Source organism: Eucyclogobius newberryi, unplaced genomic scaffold (assembly GCF_026437365.1).
Source record: "Eucyclogobius newberryi isolate DKJ021-1_F unplaced genomic scaffold, fEucNew1.0.hap1 SCAF_4, whole genome shotgun sequence".
In the NCBI taxonomy this organism is placed as follows: Eukaryota; Metazoa; Chordata; class Actinopteri; order Gobiiformes; family Gobiidae; genus Eucyclogobius; species Eucyclogobius newberryi.
Genome location: NW_027316056.1, coordinates 23,351,599 through 23,371,353, shown reverse-complemented (window position 1 = coordinate 23,371,353; position 19,755 = coordinate 23,351,599). Strand labels below are relative to the sequence as shown.

General features: G+C 40.9%; 1 protein-coding gene across 1 annotated transcript; it reads left to right on the top strand.

Moving 5' to 3' along the window:
* The first annotated feature begins 11,080 nt into the window (after positions 1 to 11,080).
* misp3 (MISP family member 3) lies at positions 11,081 to 18,103 on the top strand. Its single transcript, XM_072463473.1, has 3 exons — positions 11,081 to 12,853; positions 15,755 to 15,822; positions 17,816 to 18,103. Exons 1-3 carry the CDS (start codon positions 11,098 to 11,100, stop codon positions 17,903 to 17,905), a joined length of 1,914 nt encoding a protein of 637 aa, XP_072319574.1. The 5' UTR covers positions 11,081 to 11,097; the 3' UTR covers positions 17,906 to 18,103.
* Positions 18,104 to 19,755: the final 1,652 nt, after the last annotated feature.

Here is a 19,755-nt window from a genome sequence, read left to right as displayed (position 1 = left end):
CTGGAGTTGCTCGCTGGGGTCCCGTCAAAGGTGAAGCCGCTGCCCTCCAGAGTGATGTTGGAGGTACTGTACACGCACTTGTCGTCGGCGCGAAGCCCACGCGAGTAGTAGAAGTTTGTCACGCTTCTGTTGCTGGGAAACCGGATGGATGCGCTGTCCCGTTGCCTGAATATCTCTAGGTACGGCAGGTAACTGATGCTGCCGGCTATGAGGGCCCATGTCCCCTCTAGGTGACCTGGGTCCAGCTGCTCTGCAGGCGCGGTCAGCTGCTCACACATCAGAGGAGCAGAGTGTGCAGAGCCAACTAAGATGAACAATGTTGGCACTAGTTTATGAAGAAGCATTTTTCTGTTGTGTAGTTCAAGCAGAGGCAGAGCTGGAAGCAGAACTGGAGCTTGTTACACGGGTTTTGACTATTTGTAGCTGGGCAGAAAATGGTTTCACAATGAATGAATTTCCAGAGAGCAGAGTCCAATCAACAAGGGGATTTAGAAATTGAGGAATTATTTGGGAGTTTCCGGAAAGCAAGAAGTACAATTTGGTTGCACAATTCCAGAGCAGACCAGTTGAAAATGTATTGGGAAGAGTATTTACAGAATACTGAATATCTGCATTGAAATGATATATTTTATAACATATTCTGTCTAATCAGAGTACTGCATTCTGAATACTTAGAACTTTCACATCGCATTTCATTATATTATAGTGTGAAAACATGAGATGTTGCGAAATAAAAGTGTTTTACTCATTTATCACAACTTTAGAGGAGGAAAAACGGCACATGCACTCACTGTAAAAGCTCTGTTTTCTATTTTTCTCATCAAATATCATGATCAAATACCACACAAGAAAGGGTAGCGTACCGGAATACAGTTCATCTAAATTAGTATTCATAATTTCGTTGCATGTGTTCAGTTACTTCCCAACACTGATAAAGTCATATACACTTCCTGTCATGTGTCATCGGATCTCTTTGGATAAGTATGTTATGTTGACTTAGCTGTTATGTTGACCATTTTATGAAGATTTTATTTGATCCAAATGCAAATTACACTCTACTATCCATTGTAACTAGTTAGTGACATGTAGGTTTATAAAGAGATAGTCATGTTTTATGTTTATTTACAGTGAATAAACTAAATGATGACCAATGAATGACCAGATTTAGGGTTAGGGTTAGGGACTTTGCTCTCTGGCATTTTGTTGTGAAATGTAATTTACCGTAATGTCTTTTGCAATGAAATAACGTGAAATCCAGCTGTGCACCTACACTTCCCCCTCCAGGTGATCGTGGTCACTTTAGGTCAGGTCACATATTGATACGCACTGCCGGAATACACAGGACTCTGCACTCCGGCCCTTTTGTGATTAAAAACCCATCTACTCCACTAACAAGGCCATTCTCAATTGAACTCTTTCTGACCCATTGCTTTCAAATTTATCTTAAAACAATTTTCCCGGGCTTCGCTTCATCAGAGTTCCTCCCAATTGTCAACAACTTCTTAAGCCTTTGGTAAATGGACACTTGTGGCAGGCGGGTTAAACAGCACTGTAGATTTGGAACGCTTCAAGACCAGGGTCAGCATCAATGGTACTTGCATGTCCTCCACTCCTCCAATGAATCCTGTCATTATGTTGATTCTCTCATCACTTTGACGAGTGGATTTGAATTCAGTCAGTTCAGTGAGATTCATACACTTGATTTGCCCAGACACTTTGAAAGGCGGGATGACAAGCCAGCGCCAGTGTATTTGTTCAGTCGAAGAAGAGGTGGCGAAAGATGAGATGGAGGAGTTCAAGTCGCAGGTGGAGCGTCTGAAGCTGTCACATGTGACGAGAATGGAGCTCACAAAAGCTCTGTGCCCTGAGCAGAGCAACCAGACAACAACTCAAGCCTAATGCATAAAGGCAGATGGTTTGAGAAGAACTTGAGTCAGATGTACTAAGAGAAATGTACAAAATGAATGCATAAAAAAACTAATTTGATTGACCATTTATTTTATGCCCTTGATCCACTTGTGTTAGGAAGAATACTCTGAACATGTTAGACTACTTAATTCCTTCATTAAAATGTAATTTGTAACTTATTCAGTTACTTGATCTAATCAGAGTACTGTATTCTGAATACTTGGAATACTTAGCATTATATTATAGTGTAGTGTATAGTGTATAGAGTGAAACATGACATGGGAATAAAACACTTTTTTAGCTGCTGTTCTATTTTTCTCACACATTTTTCTTTTTTTCTCTTACACAGTTCAGTTCAAAGCCTACATTTCATGATCAAATACCACAATATATTGCTTTGATTAAAAAAAAATTAAAAGTACTGTTACTCAAAATTAGTATTCTGACAAGGGATTTTTGGTACATGTATCAAGTTACTTCCAACGCTGCAATAACACAGGAGCGAGGAGCAGGGTTCAATCCTCAACCCCTTTGAACCACTCCAAATGTAAATATATTTGTCAATGGCCACTAACAAAACACAGAAAATTAAAAAAAATTTAAAACTCTCTCGTGAACCCCTGGTATCCATCTCACTGCAGTCAGGAAAACGGCAGCATAGCCTCAAGAACCAGCCGCCTCATTTTCTTCCATCTATAATTGGATCACTAAATCAGAACATGAGCACTGGCACTTAGACTCTGGGTCGCTCTAGTGAGAGTGTGTAACAGTGTTGAAGAGTGTTTGTGTGTAACAGTACAGTGTGTGTAACAGTACAGTGTGTGTAACAGTGTTGAAATGTGTTTGTGTGCAACAGTGTTGAAATGTGTTTGTGTGTAACAGTGTTGAAATGTGTTTGTGTGTAACAGTACAGTGTGTGTAACAGTGTTGAAATGTGTTTGTGTGTAACAGTACAGTGTGTGTAACAGTGTTGAAATGTGTTTGTGTGTAACAGTACAGTGTGTGTGTAACAGTGTTGAAGAGTGTTTGTGTGTAACAGTACAGTGTGTGTAACAGTACAGTGTGTGTAACAGTGTTGAAATGTGTTTGTGTGTAACAGTACAGTGTGTGTAACAGTGTTGAAATGTGTTTGTGTGTAACAGTACAGTGTGTGTAACAGTGTTGAAATGTGTTTGTGTGTAACAGTACAGTGTGTGTGTAACAGTGTTGAGTGTTTGTGTGTAACAGTACAGTGTGTGTAACAGTACAGTGTGTGTAACAGTACAGTGTGTGTAACAGTGTTGAAATGTGTTTGTGTGTAACAGTACAGTGTGTGTAACAGTGTTGAAATGTGTTTGTGTGTAACAGTACAGTGTGTGTAACAGTGTTGAAGAGTGTTTGTGTGTAACAGTACAGTGTGTGTAACAGTACAGTGTGTGTAACAGTGTTGAAATGTGTTTGTGTGTAACAGTACAGTGTGTGTAACAGTGTTGAAATGTGTTTGTGTGTAACAGTACAGTGTGTGCAACAGTGTTGAAATGTGTTTGTGTGTAACGGTACAGTGTGTGTAACAGTGTTGAAATGTGTCGGTGTAATCCCTCATTCGTCCAGGCGTGTTCCATAGTAGAACAGTGTGTGTAACAGTGTTGAAATGTGTTTGTGTGTAACAGTACAGTGTGTGTAACAGTGTTGAAGAGTGTGTGTGTGTGTAACAGTACACTGTGTGTAACAGTGTTGAAATGTGTTTGTGTGTAACAGTACAGTGTGTGTAACAGTGTTGAAGTGTGTTTGTGTGTAACAGTACAGTGTGTGTAACAGTGTTGAAGAGTGTTTGTGTGTAACGGTACAGTGTATGTAACAGTACAGTGTGTGTAACAGTGTTGAAGAGTGTTTGTGTGTAACAGTACAGTGTGTGTAACAGTGTTGAAGACTGTTTGTGTGTAACAGTACAGTGTGTGTAACAGTACAGTGTGTGTAACAGTGTTGAAGAGTGTTTGTGTGTAACAGTACAGTGTGTGTAACAGTGTTGAAACGTGTTTGTGTGTAACAGTACAGTGTGTGTAACAGTGTTGAAGAGTGTTTGTGTGTAACAGTACAGTGTGTGTAACAGTGTTGAAGAGTGTTTGTGTGTAACAGTACAGTGTGTGTAACAGTACAGTGTGTGTAACAGTGTTGAGTGTTTGTGTGCAACAGTACAGTGTGTGTAACAGTGTTGAAGAGTGTTTGTGTGTAACAGTACAGTGTGTGTAACAGTGTTGAAGAGTGTTTGTGTGTAACAGTGTTGAAGAGTGTTTGTGTGTAACAGTACAGTGTGTGTAACAGTGTTGAAGAGTGTTTGTGTGTAACAGTACAGTGTGTGTAACAGTGTTGAAGACTGTTTGTGTGTAACAGTACAGTGTGTGTAACAGTGTTGAAGAGTGTTTGTGTGTAACAGTGTTGAAGAGTGTTTGTGTGTAACAGTGTTGAAGAGTGTTTGTGTGTAACAGTACAGTGTGTGTAACAGTGTTGAAGAGTGTTTGTGTGTAACAGTGTTGAGTGTTTGTGTGTAACAGTACAGTGTGTGTAACAGTGTTGAAGAGTGTTTGTGTGTAACAGTACAGTGTGTGTAACAGTGTTGAAGAGTGTTTGTGTGTAACAGTACAGTGTGTGTAACAGTGTTGAAATGTGTTTGTGTGTAACAGTGTTGAGTGTTTGTGTGTAACAGTACAGTGTGTGTAACAGTGTTGAAATGTGTTTGTGTGTAACAGTGTTGAAGAGTGTTTGTGTGTAACAGTACAGTGTGTGTAACAGTGTTGAAATGTGTTTGTGTGTAACAGTGTTGAGTGTTTGTGTGTAACAGTACAGTGTGTGTAACAGTGTTGAAGAGTGTTTGTGTGTAACAGTGTTGAAATGTGTTTGTGTGTAACAGTGTTGAGTGTTTGTGTGTAACAGTACAGTGTGTGTAACAGTGTTGAAATGTGTTTGTGTGTAACAGTGTTGAAATGTGTTTGTGTGTAACAGTGTTGAGTGTTTGTGTGTAACAGTACAGTGTGTGTAACAGTGTTGAAGAGTGTTTGTGTGTAACAGTACAGTGTGTGTAACAGTGTTGAGTGTTTGTGTGTAACAGTACAGTGTGTGTAACAGTGTTGAAATGTGTTTGTGTGTAACAGTGTTGAAGAGTGTTTGTGTGTAACAGTACAGTGTGTGTAACAGTGTTGAGTGTTTGTGTGTAACAGTACAGTGTGTGTAACAGTGTTGAGTGTTTGTGTGTAACAGTACAGTGTGTGTAACAGTGTTGAAATGTGTTTGTGTGTAACAGTGTTGAGTGTTTGTGTGTAACAGTGTTGAAGAGTGTTTGTGTGTAACAGTGTTGAAGAGTGTTTGTGTCTACAGTACTTTGTGTAACAGTGTTGAAATGTGGTTGTCTACAGTACATTGTGTGTAGCAGTGTTGAAATGTGGTTGTCTACAGTACATTGTGTGTAGCAGTGTTGAAATGTGGTTGTCTACAGTACATTGTGTGTAACAGTGTTAAAGTGTGTGTCTACAGTACTTTGTGTGTAACAGTGTTGAAAAGTGTGTGTCTACAGTACATTGTGTGTAACAGTGTTGAGTGTTTGTGTCTACAGTACATTGTGTGTAACAGTGTTAAAGTGTGTGTCTACAGTACTTTGTGTGTAACAGTGTTGAAATGTGGTTGTCTACAGTACATTGTGTGTAACAGTGTTGAAATGTGGTTGTCTACAGTACATTGTGTGTAACAGTGTTAAAGTGTGTGTCTACAGTACATTGTGTGTAACAGTGTTGAAAAGTGTGTGTCTACAGTACATTGTGTGTAACAGTGTTGAGTGTTTGTGTCTACAGTACATTGTGTGTAACAGTGTTAAAGTGTGTGTCTACAGTACTTTGTGTGTAACAGTGTTGAAATGTGGTTGTCTACAGTACATTGTGTGTAACAGTGTTGAAATGTGGTTGTCTACAGTACATTGTGTGTAACAGTGTTGAAAAGTGTGTGTCTACAGTACATGTATGTGTATTGTGCTGCTCTAAATTAGGCACTTCTATTGGTACTATTTGATTGTGTTGTTCTGATTTTCAGGGGTTCTGTGAAACATTATGATTGTAATGTTTGCATAAAATTGACAATAAAACATGTTATCTTGTGAACGTGTACAGAATCTTGTGCACGTGCACAGAAAAACAAACTTTAACAGGACATTTTGCTCCAACAGTGCGACGGAATTACACAATATCAACAACTCCAAAAGTCTATTCCTGAGTTGGCCAACACTGGGAACTCTGTGACACCGCAGCAGCGCGTTTAAAACCGAGCTTCAAGTCTAAGCCGTTGTCATTTTTCACTGAATCCCACCTTGAACAAGACATTTTCACCATGTTGGCCGCCTTTGCCCTTCTCCTCTGCCTGGTGTCTCTGAGCCAGTCTGCTTTTCCTGCCTGTGAAAAGCTGGTGGGACCTAAAGCTGGTCTGACTCCAGAGGACTTGAATGGAACATGGGCTTTTGTAGTGGGAAGCCTCAACCATCCCCCTGCCATGGACGCGTTGAAACAGAGAGACAGCATCACAGCATTTTTCTCCAACAACAGTGACACGTCCGTTTTGTCCTACATCCAAGTCAACCGCTTTGAAGACCAGTGCCAATATCTGTCCTACAACATCACGTTGGAGGGCAGCAGATTTACCTTTGATGTGGGCACCCGCTTCAATTTGAGTGGGTCGTTTCTCTACACGACCTGCCTAGACTGTCTGGTGATGCAGTGGGTGGTGAAGTCCAGTAGACGGCACTCTGTGGACTTGTATTTACTCAGTAGGAGACGGATTTTGACCCACAGTGAGCTGAATGAGTTCAACGCTCAGCTCAGATGTTTTCAACTGCCTCCACCTGTGAAAATGAATCCCTTTAAAGAACTGTGTTCAGAAGAACCGCAGAACAAACCGCACTCTGTTGCTTCAAATTAAATGTTTTTCCTTCAAATATAAAACGTTGTTTTAATAAAAGCTACATCTTTTGACAATGAATCTTTGAAAAATTGTTTTATGTTTTACCCCTACAGAAATTAATACGATTAAAGGTGTTTCTCATCAGAACCTTTTCCAATAAAAAGTAGGTGTTATTTTTTTGGTTTAACTTCAGGAAAACCACCATTGGCCCGTGATAAAAATAACCCCTTCTACATTTCTTTAACGTGTTAAAATAAAATGTAAAATTAAATATAGCTTTTATACTGATAACAGTAGTGATGTTGATTTATTTCTGATTGATTCTGGAGGTTCTGAGCTTTCACATGAGGCCCGGCCGGTCCATATACTGAGAATGAGCTAAACTTGTGTACTCCATATGCAGGTTAAAACACTGGCAACACAGTTCTTTTACCGTGCGCAGGCTTCATACACTTCCTCTAAGAATGCACAATCCTGAACATGCTTCAGAAATGGCCCTCATCACAGCTACTGTGGGACAGACGAGTCTTTCTGCTGTTAAATGAAGCTTGAAATTACTTCAACTTAAGCTTGTCTGCGTTCTCACAATGGTTAAATGGGATATATCAGATTAGGTTTCACTGCTCTCAAGGCCATTACAACTCAACAACAGTCTATGTATAGCCTCCAGTCATATCATTGCCTTAACCTAACAATACAGAAAATACAGCCAACAAATGGCTACACAGTAAACTGCAATGTATTAATGGCAAGTCCATGGGGTCTGTTTGGGTCTTAGTATGCAAGTTTATACATATAAAAGTAATGTCTTTGCATTAAAACAAACGACAATTATGATATGATGCATCTCAACTGAACTACGGTAGTAGTTGATTTTATTATTATTTTTTACTTGTGAGAGAATTTAAACCCTATGTGTAAGTATTTGTTCCCGTGTATTAAGTAGGCTATTAATGATAAATAAATGGATTACATTCTTACATGTGCCACAATGAGCTTAGGCTTTAGTTGTGCTGATGTGGGCGTGAGCTGCGCGTGACGGCTACAGTGCGCGCAGGGCAGGCGCGCGGCACAGGCCAGACCCAGACGGAGACAGACAACTCCACTGACTGGAGCATCTAGGATTTTTGTCTCAGGTTTGTCTTTGTCATTTATAAACAAAATAATGCGACTGACTAAATCATTGGACAAGACTGTTCCATAGACTTGAAAGTTGTAACTTTTATTTTGTTGTAGACTTATCGTTTTGTCGTCCGTTTTAGGTCAATGTCAAAGTGTATGACTGCGTGCGTTGTAATTAAGGTCTCCTCGTTTAAAGTAGTTAGAGACATTTGTAGGATCATTTTATTGGGATAAATTTGACCTACGACGTGATGACATGCCTTGCAATAAGTCAACGTGTTGTAATGCTCTTGGTTTAAATATTACATGTGCCTACTCTCTTTTAACACATTTAACCCTCAGTTATTGAGTAGGCCTAAATCTGTCATCACCCTCAATCATTCTGGAAATCTTTGGCACATTCCACCCGTTTATGAACCATTAATTACTACAAAAATGGTTAAAGATCAAAGGTGCACTGTGTAACTTCTCTGGAGGGTCTGCTGTGAAAAATCTAGGCTTTGCCTACATTTTTCCACAGTATGGTTTATTTATCATCTTCCATTAGTTTGACACCAGGTGTTTACCGCTCAAAAATATATTAAAAACATGCATTCTTAGTTACTGTGCGTGGTGCCCGCCTCTCCACAGATCTGACCTGTAACTTGACCTGTAACTTGGCCTGTTAGCGTCACCTGCTTGTGTCCATGGAGATGTTCAGTGCCATACTGTGGAACATTTCAGGCAAAGCATCACATCTCCATGGAGACGAGCAGGTAACAAGCCCTCCAACCAAAATGTTACATTAGTTTTCAATGAGATTTCACTGAAGAAAGCAAAATATGAACTGCTCTTATCAACTAAATCTAACAAAATGCTCTGCCATTTCCCAAAGAAATATGACATGAGAATGTGTACAAGAATGCATCATATTATAAAGGGAGAGGCAATCAAGCTCTGCACATCCGAGTGTTCACAAAGCCATTAATAAGCTCATGTTCAGTCTGTCTGAGGGGGCACTTTGTAGTCTTGCCAGTTTTATGTCCCACAAGACAACAGACAAGAGGCAGATTTTGAGCCTCTTCATAATGGACTCAGTGGCCCACTAATAAACTTTGTAGAGCAACTCAACTTCACATAATAACAAAATTCTCATTGTTTCAAATGGCTGATGATGTTATTTCTCTAAATACCCGAGATTCAGTTCACAGACTTCACACTGATACGAGTTCCTTGTTTTTGGTAATATAAACAGCTTATGTCACAGCTTTGTACTGCCCTCATTCAGTCTCTGCCTCTCCTATTGTTTGCTGTTTGTATTGTCATTATTTTGAATACAGAGCCTTGTATTCTTCCTTACAGGTCACACTGACACTCCACTATATCTGTACTTGTCTGTGATTTCCCCTAATGATGCTCCACTGCACTGCAGCAGCCTGCCGAGGATCACGGTGGATGTGAGGTGAGCCTGCAGCCCTTGTGTCATTTGAGGCCCAAAAAGACTGCATAATTGACATGAACATAATGAGTTAAGGGAATCTGTGCCCCACATCATCTGTGGACTGTGGTTTCTCAGATCAGGTGTTTGTGGCACTGAGGCAACAGCACTTTGTACATTGATTATTATGTGGACTGAGCACAAGGTTTTACATTGTGTTAAACAAAGGAAGGGGAATACGGCTGAGAGAATAAAACTACTTCCTGAACACAAATCTGCACAGTAGAAGTTCAAGTAGGTCAACCGGATTATGGCCAAAATAATGGTCAGAATTGTTTTGGGTCATAATAGAACTCACAATTATCCCAAACAATGACTTCAATCATGACTGTAGAGAACATGTAAACCTAATATATTTCATTAGTAGTGAGTTTGTAACACACAAACATTTTGATGAGAAACATGGCAGCGCTGCATTTTTTGAGCGCCCTTGTCATTGTGAACAGAAGTTAATTATATTTTCGATTACAAATTTAGTAATTGACTAGAGTAATATTTGAAATGGAATCACTGATTACATTTGATCAATAGCATTGCCACTAACTTCAAGTACACGTGAGACTACACAAGTCTATGCACCTGATTTAGATGTAGACGTTTACAACACAAACACCGCCCGTATGTGGGGTATTTGTGTTGATGGTTGCTGAGATAGATTCATGACATTCGTCCTCATTTAGAGATAATCATGTATTTCTTACATTTTCTGATTACTAACACCATAACAGCCGCTGCCTCTAAGGGACAAGCTGGAGAGAGCGGTTTTGGACCTGGCAAAGCTGATCCTGGCCTCAAGTTTGCTTTCCCCGTAAGGTCCTGTGTGGTTACCTTTATTGTTGTTCAGGGGAGACTGAACTGCCAATTATACAGAATGCAATGCCTAAACGTACTTTAATTTTACACGTCCTTTTATATTCTAAAGGAAGATTAGACTGATTTAAATTTGAATTTGCAGTCAGGAAGTTTGTGTGAGGTTCATTAAAGAAAAGGGAATAAACTATTTGACATACAGCTTCTCTAACGTATTGCCTTTTTAGTGAGCACCAACAAGAACAACAATTGTTATTATTAAATTATTTCTCCCTGCTTGTTATTTGTCCTGCTATAATTATTTCTTCTTTTGTTTCTCTTGTTCAGACTGGCTGAAGGCCAAACACACAGTCCCGACTATCCACATCAGCACAACTTGTCCCCATGGAGACAAAGCCCACGGCCTATCACTCACTTGATGAGTGGGTCAGCGAGTCCTAGATATCGGCTGAAATAACAATTTACAACCCCCCTGTGCAGGACAAAAAGGCTCCCACAGCACTGCCTTAAGAAGAGGATATGGAAGAAACCTCAGAAATCAAACTGGCTGACATGTCCAAAAACACAGCAGTTATTAGTCAGTGTGTCAGCTCAGAGACAGAGAATATGTCAGCAGAGAATCTCAGGACTTTGTGTGAAGAGTTCCCTCCTCCCCCTCTTGACTTCATTGGGAGTATATTCTCCCATTAGAAGAAGAAGAAGACTTTTCCATAGAGGTCATCGCAGTTGAGTGGATGGGCAGTGATATGTCTAATCCTATGAATTATTTGGGTATTTCTCAAAAATTGCACATTAACGTTGCATTTCAGGATGCAACAGATGTGACACATTTGACCAGCGAGAATTCTAAAAAAGAGTGTTTAATGCCTTCTCCACCTTTTGCAGATGTAAGTGATGGGCAGAAGGAGGCTGACTTTGAAAGCACATTTAATTTCAAGTACAATGCTTCTGAATCCACAGGTGTAGCTTTACCTGTACATGTAGGTGATGATCTCGAACAGCAGGTGGCGCTATCTTCACAAACTGTACTGCACCCTGTGAGTGACATCCAGTCCAGACAAGAATATTTGAGTGATAATTATAATAATGATGAAGTCGGTGAACGTGACGACACAGCTGAGTGTTTAAATTCTGAGACAGATTTAACAGTTAGCAGTAAATCTATCCCTGTTAATTGTGACTATATTGCCCATTCTCGACTTTTTGTCAAAGAAAACCACCAAGATCACCTCAGTGCGTTGCAAAATTTGAACTGCAAGACTGATGTATCAAAATCCACTGCCTCGACTTCACCTGCAGTAGATGTATTCAAACAACAGGAGGCACTGTCCGTACAACGTGAACTTCCCCCTCAGGGTGTAAACCAGGAAGCCACACAACAGGTGCTCAGCCAGGCCTCTCCACCTTTGTCGACGGTTTCCATAGAGCCAGCCAATCATGCTGCTCTGAGTGAAGGTAGTGCTGTAGTCATAGGAGAGAGCCGGGTGGGGCATGGGACAGAGGGAGAAAGCCGGCAGATAACAGAGAACGGAGCATATAAAGTGTGCGAGAGAGAGCCACAAATCAGAGGAGGTTCGAAGTCAAACCAGGAGCAGAGCAGTGAGAAGAGCAGACGGGTTTCTTCTCAGGATTGCACAATGGAGAGTGACTCGTGTGATGAGAGTGACAGCGGAGTTTCAGCCGACTTTTCTCCTGGGAGCACTTTGGAGAGCGGTGACAGTTCAGCCCGTGTGCCCAAAGAAACCCCCATCGAGAGGGAGATCCGCCGGGCTGTGGAGCGAGAACACAGCCTGAGAAGATCCAGGGGGCTGCCCAACCCGCCCACTGCCCCTCAGTATGTGGAGATCCCTTTAAGGAAAGCTGTCTTCAGCCCATCACTTCTTCCCACCAAGACGGAAAGATGCCAAGGCAAGGACAAGCTATTCGCGGGTAAAAAGATGCAGCAGGACATTTCTGAAGGGACCCGAAGGGAGCAGGATTTGGTCAAGCTTGGCAAAATCCCTGGCTTTTATGACAAAGGCACTGTCCGACAACTCCGAGAGAGAAAACAGCTTTTTGAGGCCTTTCAAACACCAAACGAATCTGTTCAAAGTAAAGCCACATCAAGTTCGAATGACATTTCTACTTTGGAGAACGACACATTGAGTAATAAAGTAATACAAAATGGATCTGACTCTAGAAATGAGTTACATTTTAAAACTCCCAAAGTTGTCCCAGAAGCAAAGAGCTGCCAGATTGTCATCATCGAAAACAATTTAGATTTTCCATCAAAACGACCTAACACAAACAAGTCAATCAGAGTTGTTGATTCGAGTAAAGAGAAAACAAGAAAAGTTCAAGAAGTGACGGATCTGGATTTACCACCAAAGGAGAATCCTTTTTTCAAGTTGCGTTCTTCTACATCTGTGGTGAAAGTGGAGCAGGACATCCGGGAGGCCCAGGAGAGAGAGAGGGAACTTCGCAAGCAGCGGATAAACCTTTATGGGACCCAAGTGGAGGGAGAAGGGGGGAGACCGGCTGCAATAGAGGAACACAGTAGGACATTGTCTTCACTGAAAGCTTTGCCTGTTCAAGACTTACCTGACCCGAGCCAAAACGGGGTTACAAGCACCATTGCAGGTTAGTCCTCCTAAACGTTTCATTTCAGTGGCTTGACCAGTGTGTATATCTGTTCGAGTGGGTGATATTTCAACAAGATGATGAAAACCTTCTGAAACTGCCCACCGAGTGCATTATTTCATTTCTCTCAGGGCAGTGGAAAACCTGAAAACAGCTTTTACAAACTAATGGTCGACTTGTGCCGCAGTATCTTTCCACCAGAGACAGTGAGGGCACACACGTTTGTAACTGGTGCTGTAAACAGAGCGCCCGTCTGTCATGTCAGAGAGTGAAAAAATAAAGAGCAAGTCTTGAGTCATATCTCAGGGCTGTGTCAGTGGTGGAGGACGGTGTGCTTAAGGAAAGGCTCCATTTAACATGCAAAAGTGGGTTCAAATGCAGGTGATGTTTGATAAGATAAGATAAGATAAGATATTCCTTTATTGTCCCACATGGGGAAATTTCATTGGTGCAACGCAGGTAGATCCAGAGGTAGATACAGAAGAACAGATCACTTATAGGAAGTCTGAAAAACACTTTCAGTAGAAGATCTTCTATAAATAAATAAAAACTCCCATAGACAAATAAATAAATAAATACATAAATACCATTGCATGTGATCACGACAGTAATTGCACATGAATATGTGTCACGACAGCACATGAATTGCACATGAATTCCAACAGCAATTGCACATATGACAGAATTGCACATCAATATTAGGTTAGGTCAGTATTGCGCCGGGATAACGTGACGATCTCCGGGTAAGACGACTGTTCTCCGCAGTTTCATGAGTTCCTCCTTTGTGGATACGCGGTACGGCGCCGGGGGCGGGGCCGGAGCCGGGGGGCGGGGCCGGAGCCAAGACACATCGCAACGACACGACGAAAACACTCAATCCAGCCGAATAAAGTCAAAACAAGTTAATTTAAAGCGATTCCAGTGCGTGTCCCGATCGTTCGTGAAGTTCCTCTTTCATATAAACGTGTATATAAACGTGTACCGACGACACGCCGTACTTTAGCGCGGCCGGAGAGCGCGGGGGGGGGGCTGGTGGGCTCGCTCGGAGCTAGCTCACGTCACAACAACACAACGAACGCAACGAAAAACGCTCAAATCCAGCCGAAAAAAGTCAAAAACAGTTGAATTAAAAAACTATTCCAGCGCGTGTCCCTATCGTACAGTAAAATAGAAAAAATATACTAACTATATTTACAAAATATAGGAGATAAAGCACAATAAGTGTGAGAAAGAAGAGAGAGCGTTTACACCGGGCTGCCAGCTGTACCAGCGCCTTATGACGTATGAGGCCTAATTGTACTTATTGTATATACTGTGTGTATGAGTCTATTCATGGGTTGTAAGAAGGGATAAAACATGAACTGAAATTATATGAGCTATTGTGTTGTCAAAAGTCTCACAGTTTATCAAAATACAAGCTCCTTTGGTTAAATGCATTGTCTTGTTGACATAGACCATGACAACATGAAGAAATCTCTGTCATTAAGCACTTTTACATCATAAGTCTTTTGAATAGACGGTAATGATTCACATCAAAGGTTTTTAAGGCCTTTATAAAAAGTATCATTTCTATAATTTGGCCTTTTCAAAATATCGCAATAAATATCAAACTGGGAAATGAATACTCTTATCATGATATTTGCATATCGTTACATTCCTAGTTTCAAGCTACGGCAAACGTCCTCCATTGTCAAATTAAAATTAAATTTGAAAAATCAGTCATTTGTCTAGTTATGAATATAAATGTGAGCATTTAATCACATCTTTGAACAGGGCTATTCAATTATATTTTCCATCGGGTCCGATTATTTGGAGAGCTATTGTCTGTGGGCCGGACACAAACAACTCACAATGGCACTATTCAACAGAAAATTAATCGTTTCACTTAGGTAAATAAAATATGGCAGCTCATGGCTGCAGATTTAGATCTAGACCTAGTCCTGAACCAAGACTTTACATATTGTAGGTCACATCAGATTTAAATAACTTCTTGAACAGGACCAGACCACAGAATCTGAACCAGGACGTTAAGGTCTTACATATAAATTGCATTAACATCTGATTCAATTCATGTTAAAAGCATAATACAGTAGAGTATTGAATGCAAGCTAATCTTACCAGGCAATGTGGTCTGGCCCATGGGCTATTTTAATAATCAAACATTTTTTACTTGGCACTAATTGTGGCATCTCTGTTACGGCTTCATTGCAATGCGGTCCGGCCCATGGCCATGATGAGCTTGACCTTATGGCTTAGTGAGCTGGATTTGGCCCGCGGGCCGCCATTTGAATAGCCCTGTCTTAGAAAATTTGAATGGTAAACATTGTGAACTCAAACGCATAACTGCAATGAAAATTGCAGTCTCCAAACTAAAGTAAAGCAGGAATTATCAAACTATATTATATTAAGCTCAAAGTCTTATACAAAAAAATGCCTTAAATAAATCAGACTTATTACTATTTTGTCACTTCAGGAAATTAATACAAAAAATTGCACCAACCACAAAAACTAGGCCTGCTCTCTAAAAGTGTATCGTAAACCGCGGCTGAAGCGGCTGTTAAAGGGTGGTTTGCATGTTTGGCTGTTGCCATGGAGAGCTGGGTTAGTGTTTTACCCATTGTTACACAAATCAAAGTCTTTCTCTGTCCACTTTGAATCAAACTGACCAGGGTGTGCCAGTGCCATTCCTTATTATGACTCGGGTAAGAATGGACTTTGAACCAGATATTTTGTTATCATATTCATGTCCAAGCAAGCTCCCCTCCTTCTGCATACTCCCTAATGACCAACACAACTCTGTATTCTGTTATTTGATTATCATGAGCTCATGCCTTATAACAAAAGCAGTTTCATTTGCCTTTGTATTGCCAAGCCCACTGTATTCTTGTCTGTCTCTTGTAGCTCGTCATTCATCGGGAAAGACTGGCACGTGGCCCCCTGCTACAACTGAGAAGACTCATCAAACAGAAGTGAGTCAGTGTTGCCCATCTGTCTTCATTGTAATGACAGAAACTCTTCCTTTTGAAATACGCTCGGGTCAATTCTCGAAAATGTTCTCCGACTTGGCTGGAGCACTTAGGAATAGGGAAATGAAAACGTAGGCAAATGATCCTCCTTAATCTCCGTGCGTGAGTAGATGGACAGCACTTTGGCCTGACCAGAGGACAAAAGTACAATATAATACGGAAAATATTACAATGAGCGATAATATTGAAACGCATTTATGCTATTTATGCAATAAGCCAAAAGTTGGATTTTCCCAGTAAACCCTTTTCTAGGTGTATTATATAATTAAAAACATGAACAATCAATAATTAGCAGAATTAAACACTTTGGTACTTTTTCAATATCTATAGCATAAAAGTGGTTCATTCGACCTTCTAAAGTTAAAATGTTATCATACGACAAATAAATCCTCATCTCCAAATCTGTATTCAAGAGAACTAGAGCTACTTAATGTCTTTTCTCTTAAATTGGACTATGCAAGTCTGCCTGTTTGGCCAACTTGTGTTTTATATTGCCAAGAATTCTTCTCACAAGCTGCTTTCTGGGAACCCTCTTACCCAATTATAAAGCTATTACCATTTTGCTCTTCTTGAACTCACTCAAATCTTTACCCATTTTTAAAACGCACGTACAGTACCTGAAGACAACCAGGAACCAGACCAGAGAAGATATTTGTGGATGAAGTGAAGGACGACAAAGTTAGTGTTTGAGGAGACGAACATGCTGCGGAGAAGGTCGAATTGGGTCGGAGGGTTCACCGCGGCGACCCCTGAAGGGAACAGCACAAAGCAAAAGATGAACTTGGATTTTGATCGATTGATTGGTTTATTTCGAGCTTATATCAAATTGTAGGACACATGGTTTACAATAATGACATATCGTTCGCATACCCTTCCGAGGTACAGGCGCACAAACAAGTTCATATGAAATTGCACATGTGCATTTGAATATCCGCCACGTGTCCACAATACTAGAGAATAATAGCTTGAAATGGAGTGGGAAGAAGAGTTTTGCAGCGTGAAAGGGAAAGGATTCGGTAAAGATTGGCCCATGGGAGCGTGTCAGCATCTCCGTGCAGCATATATGGGCCACAAAACATCTGATAGCATACCAGACTCACAGCAAGACGCTTATCTCCGTAGATAAGGCCGAGATGGGGAAAGGTCCTTAGAGAGAAAAAGAAAGGAGGAAGAGAAGCAGGCGGGATTTGGTTTCTTTTCTTCTTCCTTTTTTTTGCATGTGTGGGCAGATTTGAAAGTGTGAGTGTATGTGTTTGTAGGGTAAGAGAGACTGACAGTGCTAGAGACTTGTGATGGCTGCCATACAGTTCAGAGAAACTATAGCATTAAAAAATCCTTATATCAAGCAAGAATGTAAAATTATGAAGTTGTCATTGACTGAAAAGTGACGAGCAACAGGGGGAAAAGCTGCTTTTTACCATTGCTGACATATTATAATGGATCGTCATCAACTTAAATCCTATCTATAACGTTAAAGACAGAAAAGTGACCAAACTTAGCGAAGACGTCGTTCAAATATCAGCGTTTCAGCACCTTGTCTCTCATTGACCTCATCGTCGCTTCAACCAAATGCATTGGAGCAAACTGATTTGGTTCGACTGTGAATACGCCGGTCCCTTCTGCGCGTCTATCCCGGCTTGTTAGTTATCTGCCTTCCACAGCTCTGCCTCCTGATTACAGCGGGCGAATAATGTGGGAGCGAACTGGCTGCAGTTGTTGACTTTGGTCACAGTGAGTGTGCGGCCTTCGCTCTGAGTAGCATTAACCTCCTTCTGACTTACAGCCGTCGCTAATGACGCTCATCCAAAGAGCAGTTCCCTGGAGCAAACCCACTTCCCTTTTCATCACACCACACGTTTGATGACCTCTGTATTCACTTATTTAGCTCTTTCTTTTCCTCCTTCACGCCATAATCATGTCTTTCTTGTCCACCCAGGTGCAACGCTGTCCACGCATCCCCAGACAGAAGACCCCACTGGTACAACGCTGGGAATCGGGCTTAATCACTGCTTCACAGGATGACTGAAGGAGACGGTAAAAGATGAAAGGGAAGAATAAAACGATGTATTATAGAACAAGGACAAGTGGAGGAGGTGATAAGCGGATGGGTTGTGGCCTGCAGCTGGAAAAAGGGGGTCAGGTGGACTGGGAGATCATCGAGAGCATCGCTAGGGAACTGAAAACCCTGAAATGTCCTTTAGCGGAGGAAGAGCAGAAAAAAGGAGGAGATTTGACGTGTGCACGGGCTGGGCCGGCTTCTGCGCTTGCAACATTGATGTCGTTTTGTGGCGCTGCTAGAAAACAATCATGTCAGGATTTAGTTTCCAGATCAAAACATAGTATCTTTTGATGTCATAATATAAACGTTCTTCCTGTCCTCTTCATTCATTGCTTCTGGGCGTTCTTCTCGACCAGTCCAATCGTAGAACTCTAAATAACTGAACTATATTTAAACTAATACCGCTTAGCATTATTTGGAACCAGTGTGTATCGCTCTTAAAAGCACTTGTAAGGTATTATTATACATATAAATTATTGTTTTAATTCATGGTTTTTAACACCAAACTTCTCCAGATCAAATTAAAAATAAAAATAAATTTACAAAACAATTGATTTCTAATGACTTTTTATTTTGTTAATATTTAATTTTACTTATGGCTAATTGTTTAGTTACATAGCAGCTGAAATTAGCACTGAACATCTTAGAGTTCCTTATTTTTGATCTAAATGTCTAAAAACAGTTTGATGTTTTCATGTTGAACACATAACTCCAGCTAAACAATATAACGTGTCATTTCACCCGAGACGTTGCTAATGAACTGTACTGTATTCTAAACATGGCACTGATGTGATTGCACAAGTATTCTGGTGATAGCTTTTGTTTCGTTTTAAATGCTAGCCTTTCAGAATGATACTACATGCTGTAATTAAATTGTCATTGTCATAAAATGATATGATCTAGACCAATAAATGTTGAACTTTGGAATAATCTGGGTCTATATTTTCCTATTGCCTGAGCCATTCTGCAACACTGCGAGCCGTACTTGTTCTGTCGTGAAGTAAGCAACTGAACCCAGTTATAATTTAGAGTTCACTTCGTTGCAAACCCTGTAATGACAGAGAAATGTGTCGCCATGGATACACGTTTCAGGAAATGCAGGAAGGAGCAGCTTGAATGCTTCTCAGTGCAGCTTACATGGGGTCAACAGAATGATACCATGCGCTCTCTCAAAGCGTTACAATGGGGAAGGGCATTGTGACGAGCGGGGGTGAGATCAGCAGACCACGCTTTACCGACCTCCCAATCGCAGCTGAATAATTTATCAACTCAATTCTAAGTGGACACAAGTCGGTGACATTGCAGGACCCTTATAATAGCCACATATTCCTCACAGGGCAATCATCAAATGTGACATCTCATCTCTCAACCCTCTTCTCCAAGTGTCAAACGCTGAACAGAAAAGTCATCGTTGGAACAGTAAAGCGTGTGGACACCTGCCTTTCGCCTGCTCAGCTTTGCACTCATTTCACGTTTCATTATCACCCAAAGTCAAGCCAGCACACAACCCTCTGGCACTATATTGTGTGAAAAGAGAATGATCCACCTATGGCTCCAATAAACCGCAGCGTCCGTGTAAACCTGAAAACAAACAAGGAAAAGACCTGCTCTTTCTTTCACGTGTGGTATATGAACATTTAGCATTGAATAACGCCTGGCTTGTGGCGAGTGCGTGGGTGTCTTCCACTTTGATGTTAAAGAGAATGGGGAATAAAATTGCAGCGCTGAGTCACACTGAATCAACACAGAGGGGATTTCAAGCAAGCAGTGTTTTATTACTGTACCAAAAGGAGAGGAACGATTGTCCATACTGTCCT